This window comes from Rhinichthys klamathensis, unplaced genomic scaffold, assembly GCF_029890125.1.
Source record: "Rhinichthys klamathensis goyatoka isolate OS25496 unplaced genomic scaffold, OSU_Roscu_1.1 h1tg000127l_1, whole genome shotgun sequence".
In the NCBI taxonomy this organism is placed as follows: Eukaryota; Metazoa; Chordata; class Actinopteri; order Cypriniformes; family Leuciscidae; genus Rhinichthys; species Rhinichthys klamathensis.
In genome coordinates, this window is record NW_026606664.1 from 3,255,864 (window position 1) to 3,273,946 (window position 18,083).

The 18,083-nt window shown below is 37.0% G+C and overlaps 2 protein-coding genes across 2 annotated transcripts in view; both read left to right on the forward strand.

Annotated features, from left to right (window-relative positions):
• cts12 (cathepsin 12) overlaps positions 1 to 874 on the forward strand; it is a 69,685-nt gene extending 68,811 nt beyond the window's left edge. Inside the window, exons 8-9 of the mRNA XM_056256541.1 lie at positions 414 to 519; positions 742 to 874. Of these exons, the coding sequence (XP_056112516.1) occupies positions 414 to 519; positions 742 to 841 (206 nt within the window). The 3' untranslated portion in view covers positions 842 to 874. The remainder of the gene's footprint in view (positions 1 to 413; positions 520 to 741) is intronic.
• Positions 875 to 1,682: 808 nt separating this feature from the next.
• On the forward strand, positions 1,683 to 17,573 carry lama3 (laminin, alpha 3). The gene is made up of 38 exons (XM_056256552.1): positions 1,683 to 2,011; positions 4,884 to 4,997; positions 5,195 to 5,313; positions 5,511 to 5,591; positions 5,682 to 5,779; positions 6,004 to 6,045; positions 6,244 to 6,395; positions 6,484 to 6,594; positions 6,678 to 6,789; positions 6,902 to 7,063; positions 7,343 to 7,539; positions 7,667 to 7,783; positions 7,853 to 8,007; positions 8,088 to 8,229; positions 9,623 to 9,722; positions 9,881 to 9,997; positions 10,092 to 10,262; positions 10,383 to 10,534; positions 10,613 to 10,804; positions 11,112 to 11,260; positions 11,360 to 11,522; positions 11,732 to 11,859; positions 11,974 to 12,112; positions 12,271 to 12,375; positions 12,451 to 12,599; positions 12,927 to 13,041; positions 13,396 to 13,539; positions 13,742 to 13,872; positions 13,947 to 14,078; positions 14,160 to 14,298; positions 15,100 to 15,209; positions 15,281 to 15,458; positions 15,541 to 15,690; positions 15,781 to 15,943; positions 16,027 to 16,157; positions 16,949 to 17,039; positions 17,152 to 17,268; positions 17,363 to 17,573. The coding sequence occupies exons 1-38, from the start codon at positions 1,808 to 1,810 to the stop codon at positions 17,500 to 17,502; spliced, it is 5,112 nt and encodes a 1,703-aa protein (XP_056112527.1). The 5' UTR covers positions 1,683 to 1,807; the 3' UTR covers positions 17,503 to 17,573.
• Positions 17,574 to 18,083: the final 510 nt, after the last annotated feature.

Here is an 18,083-nt window from a genome sequence, read left to right on the forward strand (position 1 = left end):
TTATTACTATTTACACTATTTGTATAATATATATTTTTAAATATCATATTAACTATTTTTAATATTATACACACACACACACATAAATATATATTTATTTAATGTTGAAATAAAACAATCATTTATTGATTTTTCAGACTTATCATTGACTTGTATATATATATATATATCCTATATAAAATATACATTATATAAATGATACATAGATACATAATGTTTTGTGACTATTTATTTAACTATTATATAACAATAAACTATTATATAACAATTCAAACGATTCTTTCTTTCTTGTATTTAATGTAAATGTATAAATATACATATAATACATAAATATGTAGGCTATTTATTTATTTATTTATTATATATATATATAATTATAATTAATGTTATATTATATAATATTATATTTATAGGAATCTACAAGGAATCTAACTGTAACCCTAACAATCTCAACCATGCTGTGCTTGTGGTTGGTTATGGCTCAGAGGAGGGCAAAGATTACTGGATAATCAAAAACAGGTAAGAGAACGCCCATCATTTAGGTTTATGAGTACATTAACACCTCTGGTACACTGTTAGCAACACAACAAACTAAACACCTATTTAAATGTTGTGCACCTGTAGTGTAGATTACGATAACAAAAAGTTACTTCATAGAATACCATGTTTCAGGGTACATGTCAAAAAGCAGGGTAATTAATTTCTAGGTGTGTGACCTCGTCTTTTCCTTTCTTTCCTCAGTTGGGGTACAGGATGGGGAGAAGGAGGCTACATGAGAATGATACGCAATGGCAAAAACACTTGCGGGATCGCCAGCTATGCTCTTTATCCCATCGTGTGAGACATTTTCCAATAAAGACTTATGAAGTCTGAATTTTGTGTCAGAAATCAGTTCATTTAGGGCACTAGTACAACTTCCACCACAGAGCTGAACTTTATTCTTGCCACACAACCTCTCCTACTGTGTAAACACACGTGTTTTTCCCCAGGTGTGTTTTGAAGTTCTCACAATAGGTTACTAATAGAGACAAGGTCATATGCTTAAATGTTATGTCTAGTTAAGTGTGTCGATTAACCTGCGCTGTCAACAACAGGTTTGTTGCTATTGTTGTGCAGTGTTGCGTAAACTGTATTTAATCAGTGCATTTCATACATGACAGATTAAAGATTGTGAGGATAAAAAATTGTGAGGATGTTAAATTAAAAGAAATATTAATAACATTGATTAAAAAAACTATTCAAGTTGCTGTTTTGACCATTTAAAAAAACTTTAAAATATTACTACAAATAGTAATTGCTAAAAATGTATCATAAAAAATGCTGCAAAGATAATAATTATATTATTATTTATAATGATCAATACAATTATTCTATTTGTAATGATTTAACTAACATCTAATTGTTTATTTCATAAACAATTTCTACATTGTAACATTTTTTTTATAAAAAAGGTTTTTGACAAATAAATAAATACATTTAAAAAATGTTTAAAAAATCAATCACCAATAAATAAAATAAACACATGTTAAAAAGTAGACATTGTTAGGGCTAAAACATAAAAAGTTAATAATTTATGAAGTTCCTTGAGGTCACAGATATTCCTTGACTTGCCTATTGGTGGTGCCAGCAGGTGTGTAAAAATCACTGCCCTACCCCTCCTCTGTACACACAGGAATCACACACCTGGAGAGACAAACAGGAAGAAAGGGGTATTTTCCAAGAGTAAAGAGCGCATGTTGTCCAAGAGAGTATAGAGTTGTAGTCTTGCAGTACATGCATATATGCATATATACATGTACATTTATAAATGGCTAAGTTCTTATTCTTGGGAGTCCAAATGATGTGGACTGGAGTACTGGTGCTCTTTTCTCTGGATCTCTGGGTATCTGCTGATGAGCTGGGACGTCCTACAATATTCTGGTGGGACAATGATATCCAGGTCAAAAACGACAACAATCAAGAATCATGGAGGCATATTTTCAGAAAGTATTGTGATTCCACACACATTAAGGTAAGGTGTTACCTAAAACAAAGGTACAAAAAAAGGCCTCAAACCAGCCTAATCTGGTCTTTGCTTAGTAGGGGGTACTTTTCAGCTGTCCTAAAACCATCTTAGACCAACTAGCAAGGTAGCTTATTGGCTGATTTAAGATGTGTATTTCAACAGTGAAATGACCAAAGTGTCATTACAAAAGTTAACAATGCCGTTGCAGATGCAATCTAATGTGGATAACATTGATTAAATATACTGAATATAGATACATTGAATATAGATACTCACTCAACCCCTTTAAGGCTTTATCTAAACATCTACTCAAACGTAGGACTTGCACATCCGCCATGCTTGGAGTTTTTTAAAATACTTTTTATTCGTGTTTGTAGTTCTAATCGAATTCTCGTCCAAGGCGATGTGAATTAAAATAAACACTTACCGATGTGAATTAAAATAAACACTTACCGATGTGAATTAAAATAAACACTTACCGGTAGGCTATTTAACCCTTTTTTATATACAAACTGTAATACAAAAATATGTGTCTACAGACGGTAAAAAGGTCTATGGACCGCGTGATGAGGTAATTAAGAGAACCGAACTACTAATCATTTTTGAGCATGTGTCAATCGTCGATTAAACTGCGGTGTCAAGAAAAGGTGTGCTATTGTTGGGTTCACAAATTTCCCGACTCGATTTCAATCATAGGCTATCGATTCATTTGATATATGGGTATTCTTTCTCTGAAAGCGTGAGAGTTGCAGTCCTGCGTGGAAGTTTGTTTCGGCCACTGAATAAAAAATAAAAAGGTAATTTTAACTCTTTATCTCACAATTATGACTTTTTTGACTTTTCAAATGGCACTTGAGTGTTATAAAGTCTATAAACTGGCTATTTCGAGAGAGAAAAAGTCAGAATTGCGGATAACCTACTGTAAAGTCGCAATTGCGAGAAATAAATTCATAATTGCTAATTGTAAGATAACAAGTCACAATTATCTCTTTGTAAATTGTTTAATTCCGTGGCAGAAACAAGCTTCCATAGCCCCGAGCCACTAACTAATTCAATATATTTAGGAAGGACCCCCGACCAAGCAGGTTCAAGCATGTTTTTTTTTAGGTATGTCAGATAACAGATTTGGCATGAACACACTGGCATGCAGCCAAAAAGAAACAATCGAAAACTACACACACTGTAGAAAGGGAAGACATTAATCCTCATTATTTGTGGATCTGCCGGCCTGTTGCTATCTGACTTTTTGGCAATACATGTCAAAGTTGTACCAGATTCCCAGCTCTGATTTGCACAACAGCTAGGGTTGCCACCTTCAATACAAAAAAATAAGGGACGCCTGCCGGCGGCCGCAGCGGGGGCCAAAGCCCTCAGGGCCACAATGACCACAGGCCCGACGGTATGCCAATGGTATCATAACTCAAAACATATTTTTCAGGAAAGTAATAAGATCATACCAATGGACATTATAATAAGCTATCTGCTATTGAAATCATTGTGAATAAATCACTCTCTATCACAAACAACGTTAACAAAGTGTGACAATGAGATTACAAAAAAAAATGGCCTTTCGTCGGAGTTGTATGTGAGATGTTAACTTATTAACTTATTAAATTAACAGATCCATAAATTATTCACTATAAATTAAACAAATGTGTTGATACTCAAACAAATACTAAATTTGATTGGAAAAAACTATGACTTTAGCAAAGGATCTTGAACATCAAAAACATCAGTAGACCAGTAGTACTGTGCAGTATTGGACTATAGGCGTTAAGTGTACTTGTCACTCCATGCAGCACTGAGTAGCTGTTTCTTTCAAACATGTAACACCATCCAAACAGTGATACCACACATAAATAACCTATAATCTACAAACATTTCTAAATTTAATTATAACACTATTTTTATTATTGGTAAGAAAATCTATTTATGTATTTATTTATTTATGTATTCAGACCTATTGACCTATTCTCTAGATTTGTTAAGCATAAGTCATTTTCTTCACACATGCACATTTTTATTATTAAATATGTAGGCCTATTAAATATCTCTCTCTTATTTAAAAAATGCATGTGTCTGACTACCTTAACTATAATAAACAAATCATACCATAATGTATGGATATAATTCATTTACATTGAAACATTATTTCTTAGCAAATGGGCATAGGGTATGGAGCATATGAAAACGTAATCAATCAGAACATTATTGAGCTGATTAAAAAACTGTCATTACACTATGACTATCTGCTTCGGGAGATCCTTAACGTATGAAGAACTGTGAGACGGTGCTTTGATTTCTCTAAGCTAGCATTGCTATCAACTCTCTGCCAAAAGACCCGCCCTCCTCTGACTCTGATTGGCCCTGAACCTGATGTTATTAAACAAACCAATCAAACCAACAATGGCAGCGAGTATTACCCAATCAAGGGTAGAATAGGACGAGTCTTCACAGAATGCGGGTGTTATAATTTGCATGTGATGATGCATTTAAGACAACTCGGAATTACGGGACAAACCGCGTCCCGTATTGATTCAAAACGGGACGCGCTGTTTATTTCACAAATACGGGACGATTCCGTATTTTAAGGGACGGGTGGCAACCCTAACAACAGCCCCACATATAGAGAAAATGAAATAAACAACTCCATTGTGATTCACTGTTCTTAGAAATATTTCAGTGCCTTGATTTCCTCTTTTTTGGTCACCCGGAACAGGGTAAATGTCATTGAATATTATACTAATGTTTTTTACCAGTTAGTGTTTTTGACCAAAATAATGCCTATATATACCTTTTGTAGGGTTTTCCAAAATGTCCACACATCATGCCTGGATCTCATATAATGACCTTGTCCTCTGCATTTGCTCCATTACAGGACTGTGATCGTGGTTATTACAGGGAGAGAAGTGGACCGCATAAGGGACGATGTGTACCTTGCAACTGCAATGGCCTGTCCTATGACTGCGAACCACACACTGGAAAATGTCTGGTATGATTTCATCTTTTATTTCATTAATATTTTTTACTTTTAAAACCCCTCATTGAGCCCCTATTTGTGGTCAAGTCAACCCTAACTGATAACATAATGCATCTCCACTTTATAGTTGTATACTCAATGCATCTTTTGCCGTGTCACATTGTGGGCCTGTCATATTGAATTGATGCTTTTTTCTTCTTTTTTTGCAGAACTGCCAGTTCAATACAGCAGGCGACCACTGCGAGCGTTGTATGGAGGGTTACTATGGCAGCGCCTCTCTGAGAACCTGTCGTATGTGTCCATGTCCCTTAACAGACCCATCGAACAGGTGCGATGTCATAGAATCATAAAATTACATACCTGAAAGTTTGCTTTGTTTATATAATTTGTTTTATTCTGTAAACCTTTTTATTGATTGTTTAATATTTTTTATTATTTTTTATTGTTTAATTATTTTTTTTGCTTATTTTAAAATATTTTTTATTGCTTAGTGTATAATAATTGTTTATTAATTTGTTTGTGCAGTTTTGCGATCGGATGTCTCTGGGTTGGAGATGAGTTTGAATGTTTGTGCAAACCTGGTTACTCTGGGGTTCGATGTGAAAGGTGTGTATTGTTTTTAAAACTTATAAATATGCCAAGAATTGTGCATGAATGTTTTTGAAGAGAGAGTATCTCATTTACTTCATATTTTAGGTGTGCGCTTGGATATTACGGCAGCCCTTTAGTAGAAAGAGGTAACTGTCAGCCATGTGACTGTGACTACGGTTATGTATGTGACCCGCAAACAGGCGGTAAGCAGGCTCTCATGATTTACATATTAATAGTAATAATAATGTAAAAATAGCAATAATAATAATATAAAAGTTTAGGCTGCTTGAATACAAAAAAATATTTAAAAAAGTATAATTAATGTTATAGATATAATATTTTTATAAATTATAATGTATATAATTAAACCCTAAAAATTACATTCATATTATAGTGAAAACATTTGTTTTCTTTGTTCTCATCATAGATTGTTATGAGGCTGATGACCCACACACTGGCGACTGCTACGGTTTGCGCTCACAATCCTCAAAAATGTCTTACAAATTACTTAAAAAGAATTTGAATAATATTCTGGGCCTATAGGCCTACTTGGAGCTTCTTTACAATTTTTATATTCCAATGATCATGTGATATCTATTCATATGCAGATGTGACAATGCATGACTAAGTTGTGGATTGACTAGAATTTTTGAACTTTTCCTGTTAGAGTGCGATATCTGTGTCATTAAGTTAATGGATGATCTTGAAGCGAATGATGATGAGTTCTCCACACTGAAGAACCAACTTGAGTCATTTAGTCGGAATGTTAATTCATACACGGGGCTGGACAAACTTGAAGATGCCATTGCTGGTACAAAGGTCACTACAACAATTTCCTACAACAGCACTTTGGAATGCTAATGTATTTTCACACATCGTTTTTTGAAACCCATTTCCCCTTCTTTAGGTTTTGGTCCACAAGTATACTAAATCTGTCTTCGCATTGCAACCAAAGTTTTTGGAGCTTGAATCTGATCTCGAAAGTGTCAAAGATGACCTAACTGTACTCAATGACAAGGTACTGTTACGGCTACTTTGTTTATGGTGGTTTATCTTTATGACGTCCATGCAACCAATTACAACTTGTGTTTGTTTCTACAGGCAATTGAGCTGTCCTGTACTGCAGTTCAGTTGCTAAAGACTTTGGACAAAACCTATCAAAGCTGGGACAACTTACGATCTGAGAGTGTGAACCTCTTACTAAAGATACAAGGTGAACCCACTAGATCCAGCTGAGCTTTTCAAAGCCAATTTCTTTTTTTAAATGTCTTCTTCCAACTTGCTGGAAGGTCACCAGTTGCACTTTTACTTCTTGACCCACGTAGAGTTCTTGGACGAGTTGAAGCGATCAAACCACACGGGTGGGAACACAGAGGAGGCCATCAGGATGTTAAAAGAAGCCCGATGGATGTTGGAGAAGATGCGAAGGCAGAGCTGCAGGGTTCAGAGAGAGCTGGCTAACCAGGAGCTCAGAAAAGCACTAACACGTGGGTCAATCGCTTATGAATTACACCACTTAGGACAGGAGTGTCCACTCCTGCTCTTGGTGGCAGAGTTTAGCTCCAGCTTGCCTGGATTTTTTTGGTAATAAGGAAGACCTTAATTAGCTGGTTCAGGTGTGTTTGATTGGGTTTGGTGTTAAACTCTGCAGGACAGTTGTCCTCTAGGAGCAGGAATGGACACCACTGATTTAGGACTGTGCTTTAGTGCCCAAGTAGTGAGAAAGCTCTTTTTTGGGTCCGAAAGCATGCTTGTTTCTCTCACAGTACTCAACCTCATCTTGAATGACCTGATGATTCCTCTAAATGGCTCCTTGGCTGTAGCTGATGGTATTGGACAGAATCTCATGGATTGGATGGAAGATCTTCGAGATATACAAGAGGCTCTTATAGACGCACAGCTTGATGTGATCAAGTCCAATGGTGTGAATAAACTCAACGAGGAACAGCTGAAAAATGTTTCGGTAATAAGCTAATAATAGGTGGCGAATGTTCTCAATAATGTAAAACAGTGACTTTAAGAACCACTGTGATATAAGATCTGCATTTGTTCACATATGTCATTAAATACTTCCTTTGTTTGTTTAACAGAAGCAGTTGAAAGTATTGAGTAAAAATCAAGGAAATATCCTAGCCAATGTGAACATGACCAGAAGGACACTAAAAGAGACAAAGGATCTTCAGGAAATGATGGATGACCTAACAGAGGTGACAAATAATGAAATTCTTCTGTGAAACATTCACCAGTTTGGATACTTATGTTTTGTTCTCTGCCAGGAATTGTCTCATCTTGCAGCTTTGATTGACGGAGCAAAAACCGATCTAGATGCAAAACTCGAGCTACTCTCCAGCGCCACTGCTAAGCAGGGAATTGTGAGACGGGCTGAGGAGCACGCGCAGGAACTTATGAAGCTGGCTATGGACTTTCAAATGTACATCATGAGTCCTCCAAACATTCCGAAACCTTATTTTTGTTTCTAATGAAGTTTTAATGATTACACATGTCTTGTAGGGTCATAGTGAGCATCACCAACTCAACCGCTGTTCAGAAAGCAATCGAAGCCATCAGAGCATTCACAGACATCACTGATGCCATAAAGGAGGCGGAAGCTGCCGCCAAACGTGCCAAAGAAGCGGCAGACCAGGCTTTCGAAGTATGTCACATGATAAATAAATGTCTAAATAAACTAAAAGTAAAAGTGAGCATTAGATGATGGTAAATGTAATGAGTATGAACAATAAATATAAAATACTTAAAGGGTAACTAAACCCCAGGTCAGAGCCTGACTCCACCCACTGGCAATATTTGAAAAATGCTGGAAAAGTGGGCGGAGCCCAGCGGAGATAGAGGGGATGAACAGATACTCTATCCTGATCGTTTTCAATACTCGCAATTCCAACTCCTGACTCGCTACAGTGGTTTTGACGAAACAAGATGGTTTTTATAGGGTGGTAGCTCGTACCAAGGCAAGGGGGTAATCCATCAGCCGGAAGTTGAAGCTGCCTCCTGGGGCCGCCATTGTAGCTGGCTATCACCTGCTGTTAGCATCCCATTGACTCCCATTCATTTTGGCGTCACTTTGACAGCGAATAACTTTACATCTGAGGCGTCCAAAGACTCCATTTGTCCATTATTTATTTCTAAAGAAACACGACAATGTATAAAAGGCTTCATTACTTTGTATCTGACGTTATGGCCCCGTAGAAGCCATTCTTGTAAAAATAGGCTAACGATTGCGTCATCACCACGGGACGCTCTGTCGCACAGTAGAGAAATTACCGTATAGACAGAAGTAGAAGCTCGTAGGCAATCGTTTACTGTCTATGAGGCAATCGGGTGGACATGGAGGCATAAAGTCAAGGGAGAAGCCCATAGATAGAGAGTTCATAAAAGCAACGGGACAAAATATTTCAACAACAGATTTGTTTCAGATTTCAATTCAGATTTGTCCCGGCACAGCTACTAGAAGGTCAGAACGGTTGCTCACATGACAACTACGTCGTCAAGCTCAGTTTGAGCCTGCGTAGAACGCTTGGCTATCAGGAAGTAAGTGCCCATGTTGGGCTTCAACTCTCTCCGTTGAAATCAACGGGGTCGCTGTGTCCATTTCTTTTACTGTCTATGTATGTACCAAGGGCGTGGTAAGCTGAAACCTGCTTACGTCAGCTCTCACCGCTACCGCAAACATCCAATAGGAAAATTCAACTGCAGTAGCCACCGTTCAACCTGAAGAGGGCAGCACTCAGACGTTTTTACACCATATATTGTAGAATTAAAACACTTTAAACCCAAATCTCAAAAAAGTTACTCGAATCAATGAACAGCACTAATAAAGCCCCAGTCTTACAGATCATTAATTTAAAAAAGTTGGTTTAGTGTTTAGTTACCCTTTAATGATAAATTCTAAAAATATCGTCCTATAATAACTGAAATTATACAGATATATTTTGCATTCTTGGTTGCGCTCCACTTATAACCATCATAAAAGGACAGGAATCTTTCATTGTTCTAGAATCAAACATTGTTCTATTCATTTCATTCCCCAGAATGTGCGAGGACAAGATCTACAAAATAAAGCCAAGGATCTGAAAAATTATGCAAATACTCTTCTAGTGAAATCCAAGGAAGCGGAGATACAGCTAGAAGGTTGCCATTTTCACCTTTTAATGCAACTACAATAAACCATAAAATAGCATCCAGCAATAATATCAGCCAAACAAGATCACAGTCTTAATTAATCATTTGATTTAATGGGTTTTTCGTGGACATGTTGTGATGTGTAGTAACAAAACCTTCATCTACAGATGTCACACAGATATGTGAAGCTTACAAGAACCTGATCCAACAGGCCGAAAACAAACAGAACGAGCTGAAGCAAGTCATGCGAGATGTGTTGGAGAAGATGAACAACATCAAAAGAGGTCAGAAGCTCCATTTTGCTCAATCATTTTCCCACAATAAATATTGTAGTGGTCTTGTCAGATGAACACTTTGGTGGTTTCATTTTTTGTTTAGACGATATTGGCGATCTCATCATCCAAGCCAAGGAAGGTGCTTCGGATGTGAACGCCACAGCAAGTGATGCAATAATCAGAATGCAGAACATCAGCGAAGAACTGAAGAAAATGAATATTTCCCCTCAAGATTCAAACCTGGACGACTTACTCGATGGTGTCAACAAAACATGTGAGTCTTCTCAGCTCTTCTGTCCTTGAGTTGATCTGATGAACATTATTCTGTACTATTCAGTTCAATAATATCTGAATACAAAGCCTGAGCGTTTTCGCTGAATTATCTTCATTACAGTAACACAACTGGATCAGTCTTTCCCTTCACTAATTGACAAACTGCACAAAGTGGAGAACCAAAGTGAGCAGATGCCTGGTTCAGCCAACATTTCCAGCAGTATCCAGAGAATCAAAGACTTGATCGAACAGACCAGAGACGCGGCCAACAGAGTGAGTGCTCATGGGAGAGAGATGTTTCTCCAACCGCCTCCAGATGTTTATCCTCTTGCTTCTCTCCTATGTCCCTAGATCAGGGGGCCGATCTTGTTCTCCGGTGATGCTCACATTGAACTTCGACCTCCTAAAGACCTGGAAGACTTCCGAGCCTTCACGGTTCTTACTCTTACGCTGCACCAACCAAAATCTCGAGGCGACGGAAGGCGTAGACGCCAGCTGGGTGATGAAGATGACCAGTTTGTTCTTTACCTTGGAAATAAACATGTGAGAAGACCTTTCGTTACTTAATATATTAGGGATGCACGATATATCGGTACCGATATTAACATTAGATGTTTCATGCTCATTTATTTATTATTCGCTAAATTTATTTTTAGCTTTTAAAATTGTTTTTAGTGGGGGATTTTTTCATTAAGAGAAAATGAATTAGTTTAATTAATATCGGCCACAACATGAAAAAAATAAATCGGCTTATCAATATCAGCCGGAATTGTAATAATGGTGCATTTTATATTGATATTCAAGCTGTATCATAGGGCATCTTTTGATTTGTTACTCTCCGGACCAATAGACAGTCAAGGATTTCATTGGCCTGGTTGTGAGGAATGGTGTCCTATTTTGTGTCTACAAACTGGGCGGCTATATTCATGAGATAGAGACCAGCGAAATCACCAAGTCCAGCAATGACAAAGCCTTTATGGATAGGGTCGATTTCCGCAGGTAAGCATCATTCATCACAGTAGAGCTTCGCAAATTGCGTACATTTGCATTTCTGAAAACCATTTGTCCATCTTTTAATTTCCTTTGTTCCCAAATCAGAGTTTATCAAGACGCACAGGTCATATACACACAGACTTTCACATCAACTGAACCCAAAGAACTGCAGGCCATGATTAATCGGCCTGGATCCAGGAATGGATTGCTCGATATGGATCCCAATGAGGTCGTTTTATACGTGGGCGGATACCCAAGCAATTTTACGGTAAATAAGTCTGCAAAACTGTTAAAAATGGACTAATGGCTCTCAGAGATTTTGAGATGAATGCTTTCTTTTCATCGCTTTAAATGTTAACAAATAAATAACAAGTACACATGCTCATGCAGTTTGAAATCTGCAACATTTCTATTCTGTTTTTTTCCCCTGTTTTTTTGTCAAACTATCCAAAATTAACAATTAAATAACGCTTTCAGCCGCCTGCAGAGCTTAGGTACCAAGGATTCAAGGGCTGTATTGAGTTTTCTACTCTAAATGATCATATCCTCGGCTTGTACAACTTTCAACGTGCCGTCAACATCACAAAAAACGACTTGTGTCGAAGGTACGTTATGATGTTAAGATGATCTTAAGTCGTCAGAAGTTTTTTTTTTTTTTTTTTTTTTTTTGCTTCAAATCTTCAAAGTTTTTAGTCATTTTTCTGATATTCCTTCCCTAGGGGAAAAGTCAGCACATTGGGGTATTATTTTGATGGCACAGGCTACGGAAAGGTTGATATATCAAGTTCGAACTCTTTTATTAAGTTCTTTGTTCTGAGTCATCAAATGGATGCTGTGCTTTTTTACATGGGAGACGAGGTAAAGAAATTGTTATAAAAACTTTGATTTGATTCACACTTCCAAATCATAAAAATAAAGCATTTTAAATCCAGATATGAAAAAATGACACAACTATTGTTTGATATTTAATATCACAAGATTTGAATAAAATGTATGTGTTTTTTGCTTGTTTACAGAACACGTACTTCTTTGTTACATTGGAAGGAGGCTATATTGTTTTGCGAGGAGAAAACAATGACACAATCATTTTTGAAAAGTCCAAAGTAAAAGTATTTCCCAAAGTAAGTTTTCCTGTAACCACTTAATTTATTATTATATTATATGTTAATATAATATTATTATATTCCTCCCTTTAGACAAACTTCATCCAGATCAGACTGACTATGAATGATAAAAGACCAACAACAATACTTGTCACAGATTACATCAACATTTTTTTGGGATACGTCAAAGGGCTCTTCAAAGAGGCCTACATTGGGGGTGTTCCAATTGCAGTCCGGGAAAAGTATTTATATTATCTTTTGTTTATGTTTATTGGTACATTTCTTCAATTTTTTATCTTTAAGGTTATTGGTTAGGGACAGAGTAACTACCAGGAAAACATGTTAAATGAAAGTTAAATCTTGCGAAAAAATGCCAAGAGCATTGGTCATATAAGAAATAATATTTTTCATTTAAAGAAAATTGACCCCTGAACGGGGAGCAGCTGTGTGAGATTTTGAATAAAAAAAATGAAGCCCATTTAATTTCCAATTGTCCTAAAAGAGGCTTAATTTTCTTGCAATATTCACCTAACCAAATATTAATTTTTACATAATTTTTCTCCCTGCAGATATAATATTGTTCTTCCATCACTTAGAGGGTGTGTCAAAAACGTCCAGGTAGATGTCACTTCTAGTTTTACAGAGGAAGTTGGAATTGTCCAAGGTTGTCCAAATCCTTTACTGGTAAGACAGTTTTTGTGGACAAGTAGTAGTGATGGGAGAAACAAAGCTTTTCGAAACTTTGAATCAACTGAACAAATTGCTTCACAAAATAAACGCCACGTGCTGGTGACAGAGATCATCGTACCCCTAGCGGCGTAACATTAAAGTTCAATACATTTCGAAAAAGTTATGACGTAACAAAGCCTCGATTACTGAGATCACTTGACTTTGGCAGTTTGGTACATGCTCCGAATCACTGGTTTCGAAACAATTGAGTCGCAAAGGTTTAAAAGCTTCACAAAGCAGTGTTTCCTTGACGGCGTATGAGCATCAGGAGAAAAGTCATCTGAACTGTTTCTGGTTGGTTGTTTTCAGGGTTCCCGAGAGGCTACTTTTGAATTTGGAAGTTCTTTGTCGGTGTTACCCACTAATAAAGAGACAGACTCTGAGACAATGGTTTCACTTGGATTTAAGACATCCCAGGAAAATATTCCAGCCTTAGTACAGACTGGTGGAATGGTTAGTTCATCAAGAAAAATCTTTCCATATAAAGAAAGATTTCCATATTCTTTATACATTTATATTTTATTTTGTTATATATATATATATATATATATATATATATATATATACTTTTATATAATACATTTTATAATTATTTACAATATAAATATAATATATATTTATACATTTAATTTTGATGTTTTCCTTTGGTCTGCAGAATAACGACTTTTTGCTGTCTTTGAAAGACGGCTTTGTCGAAATGAGTGATCGTAAGGAAAAATTAACATCCAGAAACAAATGCGAAATTGGAAAATGGCACTACATAACGGCCTACAGAAGCAGCGGGGGGTAAGAAAAAATATCTTGGTAAACTTACTTGCAGAGATGCTTTTCAATACTTCATGTTGAACATTTCCCATCAGGATGCAGCTAAACGTTGACAACACAGACATTGGAGATCCACCATTGTCATCCACAATCGATGAACTCGATGAAAATTTTATTTTGGGGGAGGGTTTATTTGAAGGCTGTTTGAGGAACTTGTATTTACGGAGGTTTGATTTTATGATTTACTCTTATTGCGTTATCATGACATATAACAGAAATAAGTCACTCATAATGTCCTTATGATTCAGTCCACAGAGCGGCTACATTCCAGCCGACTTGAGCAGATTCAATCAGACTGGAAGTGTATCTTTGGGATTCTGTAAAGCAGAGCGCCCCCCTCTGGACACCATTAAGAAGCGTAGTAGTGGGTTTAAACTCGCAGTTTTGGTAAGGGGTGTGACATTTTCCCAAACGAAGAACTTGAGCAATCACAGTGCTCTTTTCAGAAGGAGGGGCTTCATAGAGACAGGAACTAAACAGAGCGTTACCATTCTCTGGCGTTACCGGGCGTTACTGACAGACTGGGAAGAGAGGTGCAGTGTAAAATATTTGAAATTAGTTTTTTTTTTTTTTACATTAAAGCATGACAAACTATTCTAGTAGACCCCAAAGACAAAATCAAGACATAATAGGTACCCTTAAAAACACTTTTACATCTGAAGAAATTATTAGTGCCAGAGACATTATAAGGAACAGAGGAGCACTCAAAATGGCATCCGTGAGACAAAATTACATTTTTGATTGAGGTTTTGCTTGTTTGATTGCTCTAAAATGCCTTTTTTAGCTACACAAATACATATATTTCAACATATAGCAGGACCCCCTTATGGTGGCTGCCATGTTGAGATCACATGACTAGTTGAACTGCACTGACTTTAGCACTGCACCGCACTGACTTTAGCACCCCCCATTAACAAACACTTTCGGTTGCAAAAAAAGTCACGATGGGCTTGCCTACTAATAGGCTATTTTTAAAATGGCAGTGACAACTGAAAAGTTTTGTTGTTGTATAAGGCGGCCTCCACACCACTAGGTGTCAGTATTGAGTTAATAAAATGTTAACAGAAAAATATAGAGCACCTTTAAACATTTTGCACTGAGATCATTAAACAAATACACATTTTAAGTGGCAATACAAATGTGACATTTAATGTCATTTGTCAGTCTATGTTTTGTTGTTTTTAAAAGGGAAGCTTTAAACAAGGCTGCAGAAACACAAAATCTGTCAAACACACCTACCATCTTGGATCCAACAGCCAAATGCAGTTTAAAATAGATCCGCAGGAGCTCAATAACTGGTAAATTACATTAATTACGTATTAATATTTCATTTAGTAGCATTTTTACGAGATCTTTCTTTGTCTTACAGGCCCCATTTCTCCCTAGACATCCGCACCACATCATCTGAAGGACTTTTACTCCACATCTCAGGGACACATGGTGTTCCTCTTGTGATCCTGTATTTGGATGATGGAAAAGTCAAACTCTCTGTTGGGGCAGATAAAGTGATTTCCTCTCAGGAGATCAGTGATGGTGACTGGCACAATGTATGTAGCAGAATGCCAAAATGGTGCATTTTCATAATTGCAAAATCTTTAGTTTTATTTCATGTTGTGTGTGTGTGTACAGATCAAGTTCAGAATGAAGAAACACAAATTTGGTTTAGCTGTGGATGGTGTTCAAACACCCGATGGACAGCAGTTGAAAGGATTCACACATGATCTGCAGTCTCCTGTCTATGTGGGACACGGACATCTTCAGACGCTTCACAAAACATATGTACGAATGTGCAACTTCCTTATTTCAGCATGTAGCTCAACCGCAAGTCTTGTGTTCTTGTCAAAAGGCATCACACTGTTTTTCTCACAGGGAGAAGTCCCTCATAAGAGTATAGTCGGATGCATCCGTGACCTCAGGGTTTCCAAGGTTCTCTTTGTGGATCCAGCTGTCAATCATGGGGTCATGCCCTGTTTTAAAGGAGTGACGGAGAAGGGGGCGTATTTTGCTGGAAATGGCGCACATTTAGTTTTAGGTTTGGCCCTTCATGTTGAAACAAATGTGTTTTGTGACAGAAAAATAGGTTCAAGAAATTAAATAAATGTTTTTGTTTGGCAGAAAAGTACCTTATCTCTGGTTCTACGTTTGACTTGGCTTTTGAAATTCGACCCAGGAACCTCACCGGCCTTGTTTTCCACAAAAGCGATAACCATGGACGGACACTCACTCTTTTTCTCAAGAGAGGAAAGGTGAATGAAAATATAGTTTACAAGTATTTTAAAAAACATTGTATTTTGGATGTATTATTGATTAAAAACAGGATTTGGAAGGAAGATAAGACTAAAAAGTATGTGGAATGCTAACGCTTAGCATGCATACACTCTTGTAAATAATGCACTAAACATGTTTTTATGCTTCTGTGCTGGTTACAAACAGTAAAAAATGTATTATCGTAATCTTAAACACATTGCATACAGGTTTAATGTTTACTGCACTTATAGTTTACAGTCTTATAGTTTTTTACCTATAGCGGCTAATGAATTAGAAGTCTCACACATTCTATACGCTAACGCTAACTGTCACGTTGAAATATACTGTGGGGATTTCTTGCTAACAATCACTAAGATTCTCATCAAAATGTTGCCGTAGAAGAAGAAAGTGGCTCTCATTCAAGTGTGTGTACGCAAAAAAACATTGCGAAATCTGCATACGAACATTTTCACAAAACAAATCATGATTTGTCAATTACAGTATATTTATATGCGCATGCTGGGATTTAGGCTGAATTTTTTTTTTTGTGAGAACTTCTGTGTGTATTAAAAATATAAATTATTCACACAATTATTAGTGAATGAGCCCCAGGGTGCGCTAATGACCGCTAGCGCCCCTTGTGGACACTTTAGAATTCAAGAGTGTCTGTAATCAAGATTTTGTAGTTTGCATTTGTGTTACGTTTTGGGCCCGTTTCTGGACTTTAACGATATAATTATGTTTAATATCACGTATAGTATGCGATCTGTGTGGAATTATACTTCATTAGGTGGTGGTGAAAGCAAACGACGGAGAGCACCGCTATGGCACCGCATTGACCCCAACACGACCCCTCTGTGGTGCGTTTCACCATGTGGCAGGTACTAGCCTACTTTAATGCTTTTTTTCTTCTTATCAAGGTAGATTATAAAAGACAATTTTCACAGGAAACGTAAGCGAGGTTTCATTTATTTCAAATTATGTATCCCACAGTGTCCTTCCGGCGGAAAACTATCGAGCTGAAAGTAGATGAAGCAACATCACGAGTCAGACAGCGTTCTGTATCACGTACTACAGAGCAAGAAACGATCTACATCGGTGGCGTTTCAGGTAAAGCCTGCATTCCTGTATCAAAAACGTCTCTTCTTGCATGAAAGGCCTTTCAGTGCATAGTAATTTACAGTTCTGTCTCTTGTTAATGCAGAGAACGTGAGAGAAGGAGTGGAGATGCGGACATCTTATGTGGGGTGTTTGCGGAACGTACGGCTTAATAAAAATCCTGTCTCATTTGAGGATGTGAGTGTATTCGGCCCCATAAACACTGGCGAGTGCCCGGCGGAATAATGGAAGGATGAAACACAAAACAAGCACTGAATAAAAAAAATAAATGTATTGTTTCAGGAATTGGATTGGAAATTGACTTGCTACACAAATATACAAAATGCAGGGGTTGTTTTGAGTGCCTTTATTGCAAGGACTTGCTAGCAGATTTCCTCAACTATGAAAATTGTAAGAATCAATGTATATGACGGTTAAAAATTAAAAAAAGTTTATGGAAATAAATATTTAAAATGAATTGGTTGACTGTGCTTGCTCTTGCCATCCGGGTGGCTTCTTCTTGTGTAAATAAATGTATTTACACAGCTGGTACGTCTTCTGTTCTATGCACTACACCAAGAAGTTCAGGGCAGAAAGACTGATATGTCTATCCGCACTTTCATCATTTATTCATAACGTGCATTAATGTGTGAATATATGTTCTTCCACATTCAGACCATACAGAAAGCTTTCTTTTCCTCATTAATTTTTGTCTCGTTTGCTCTCTGTCTTATGTTATGCACGTGAGTGCGGTGAATGTGGAATTATTGTAGGCTAACAGTGAAGGCACATTTCATTTGGCTGAAACTAATGAACAGACACTTAAC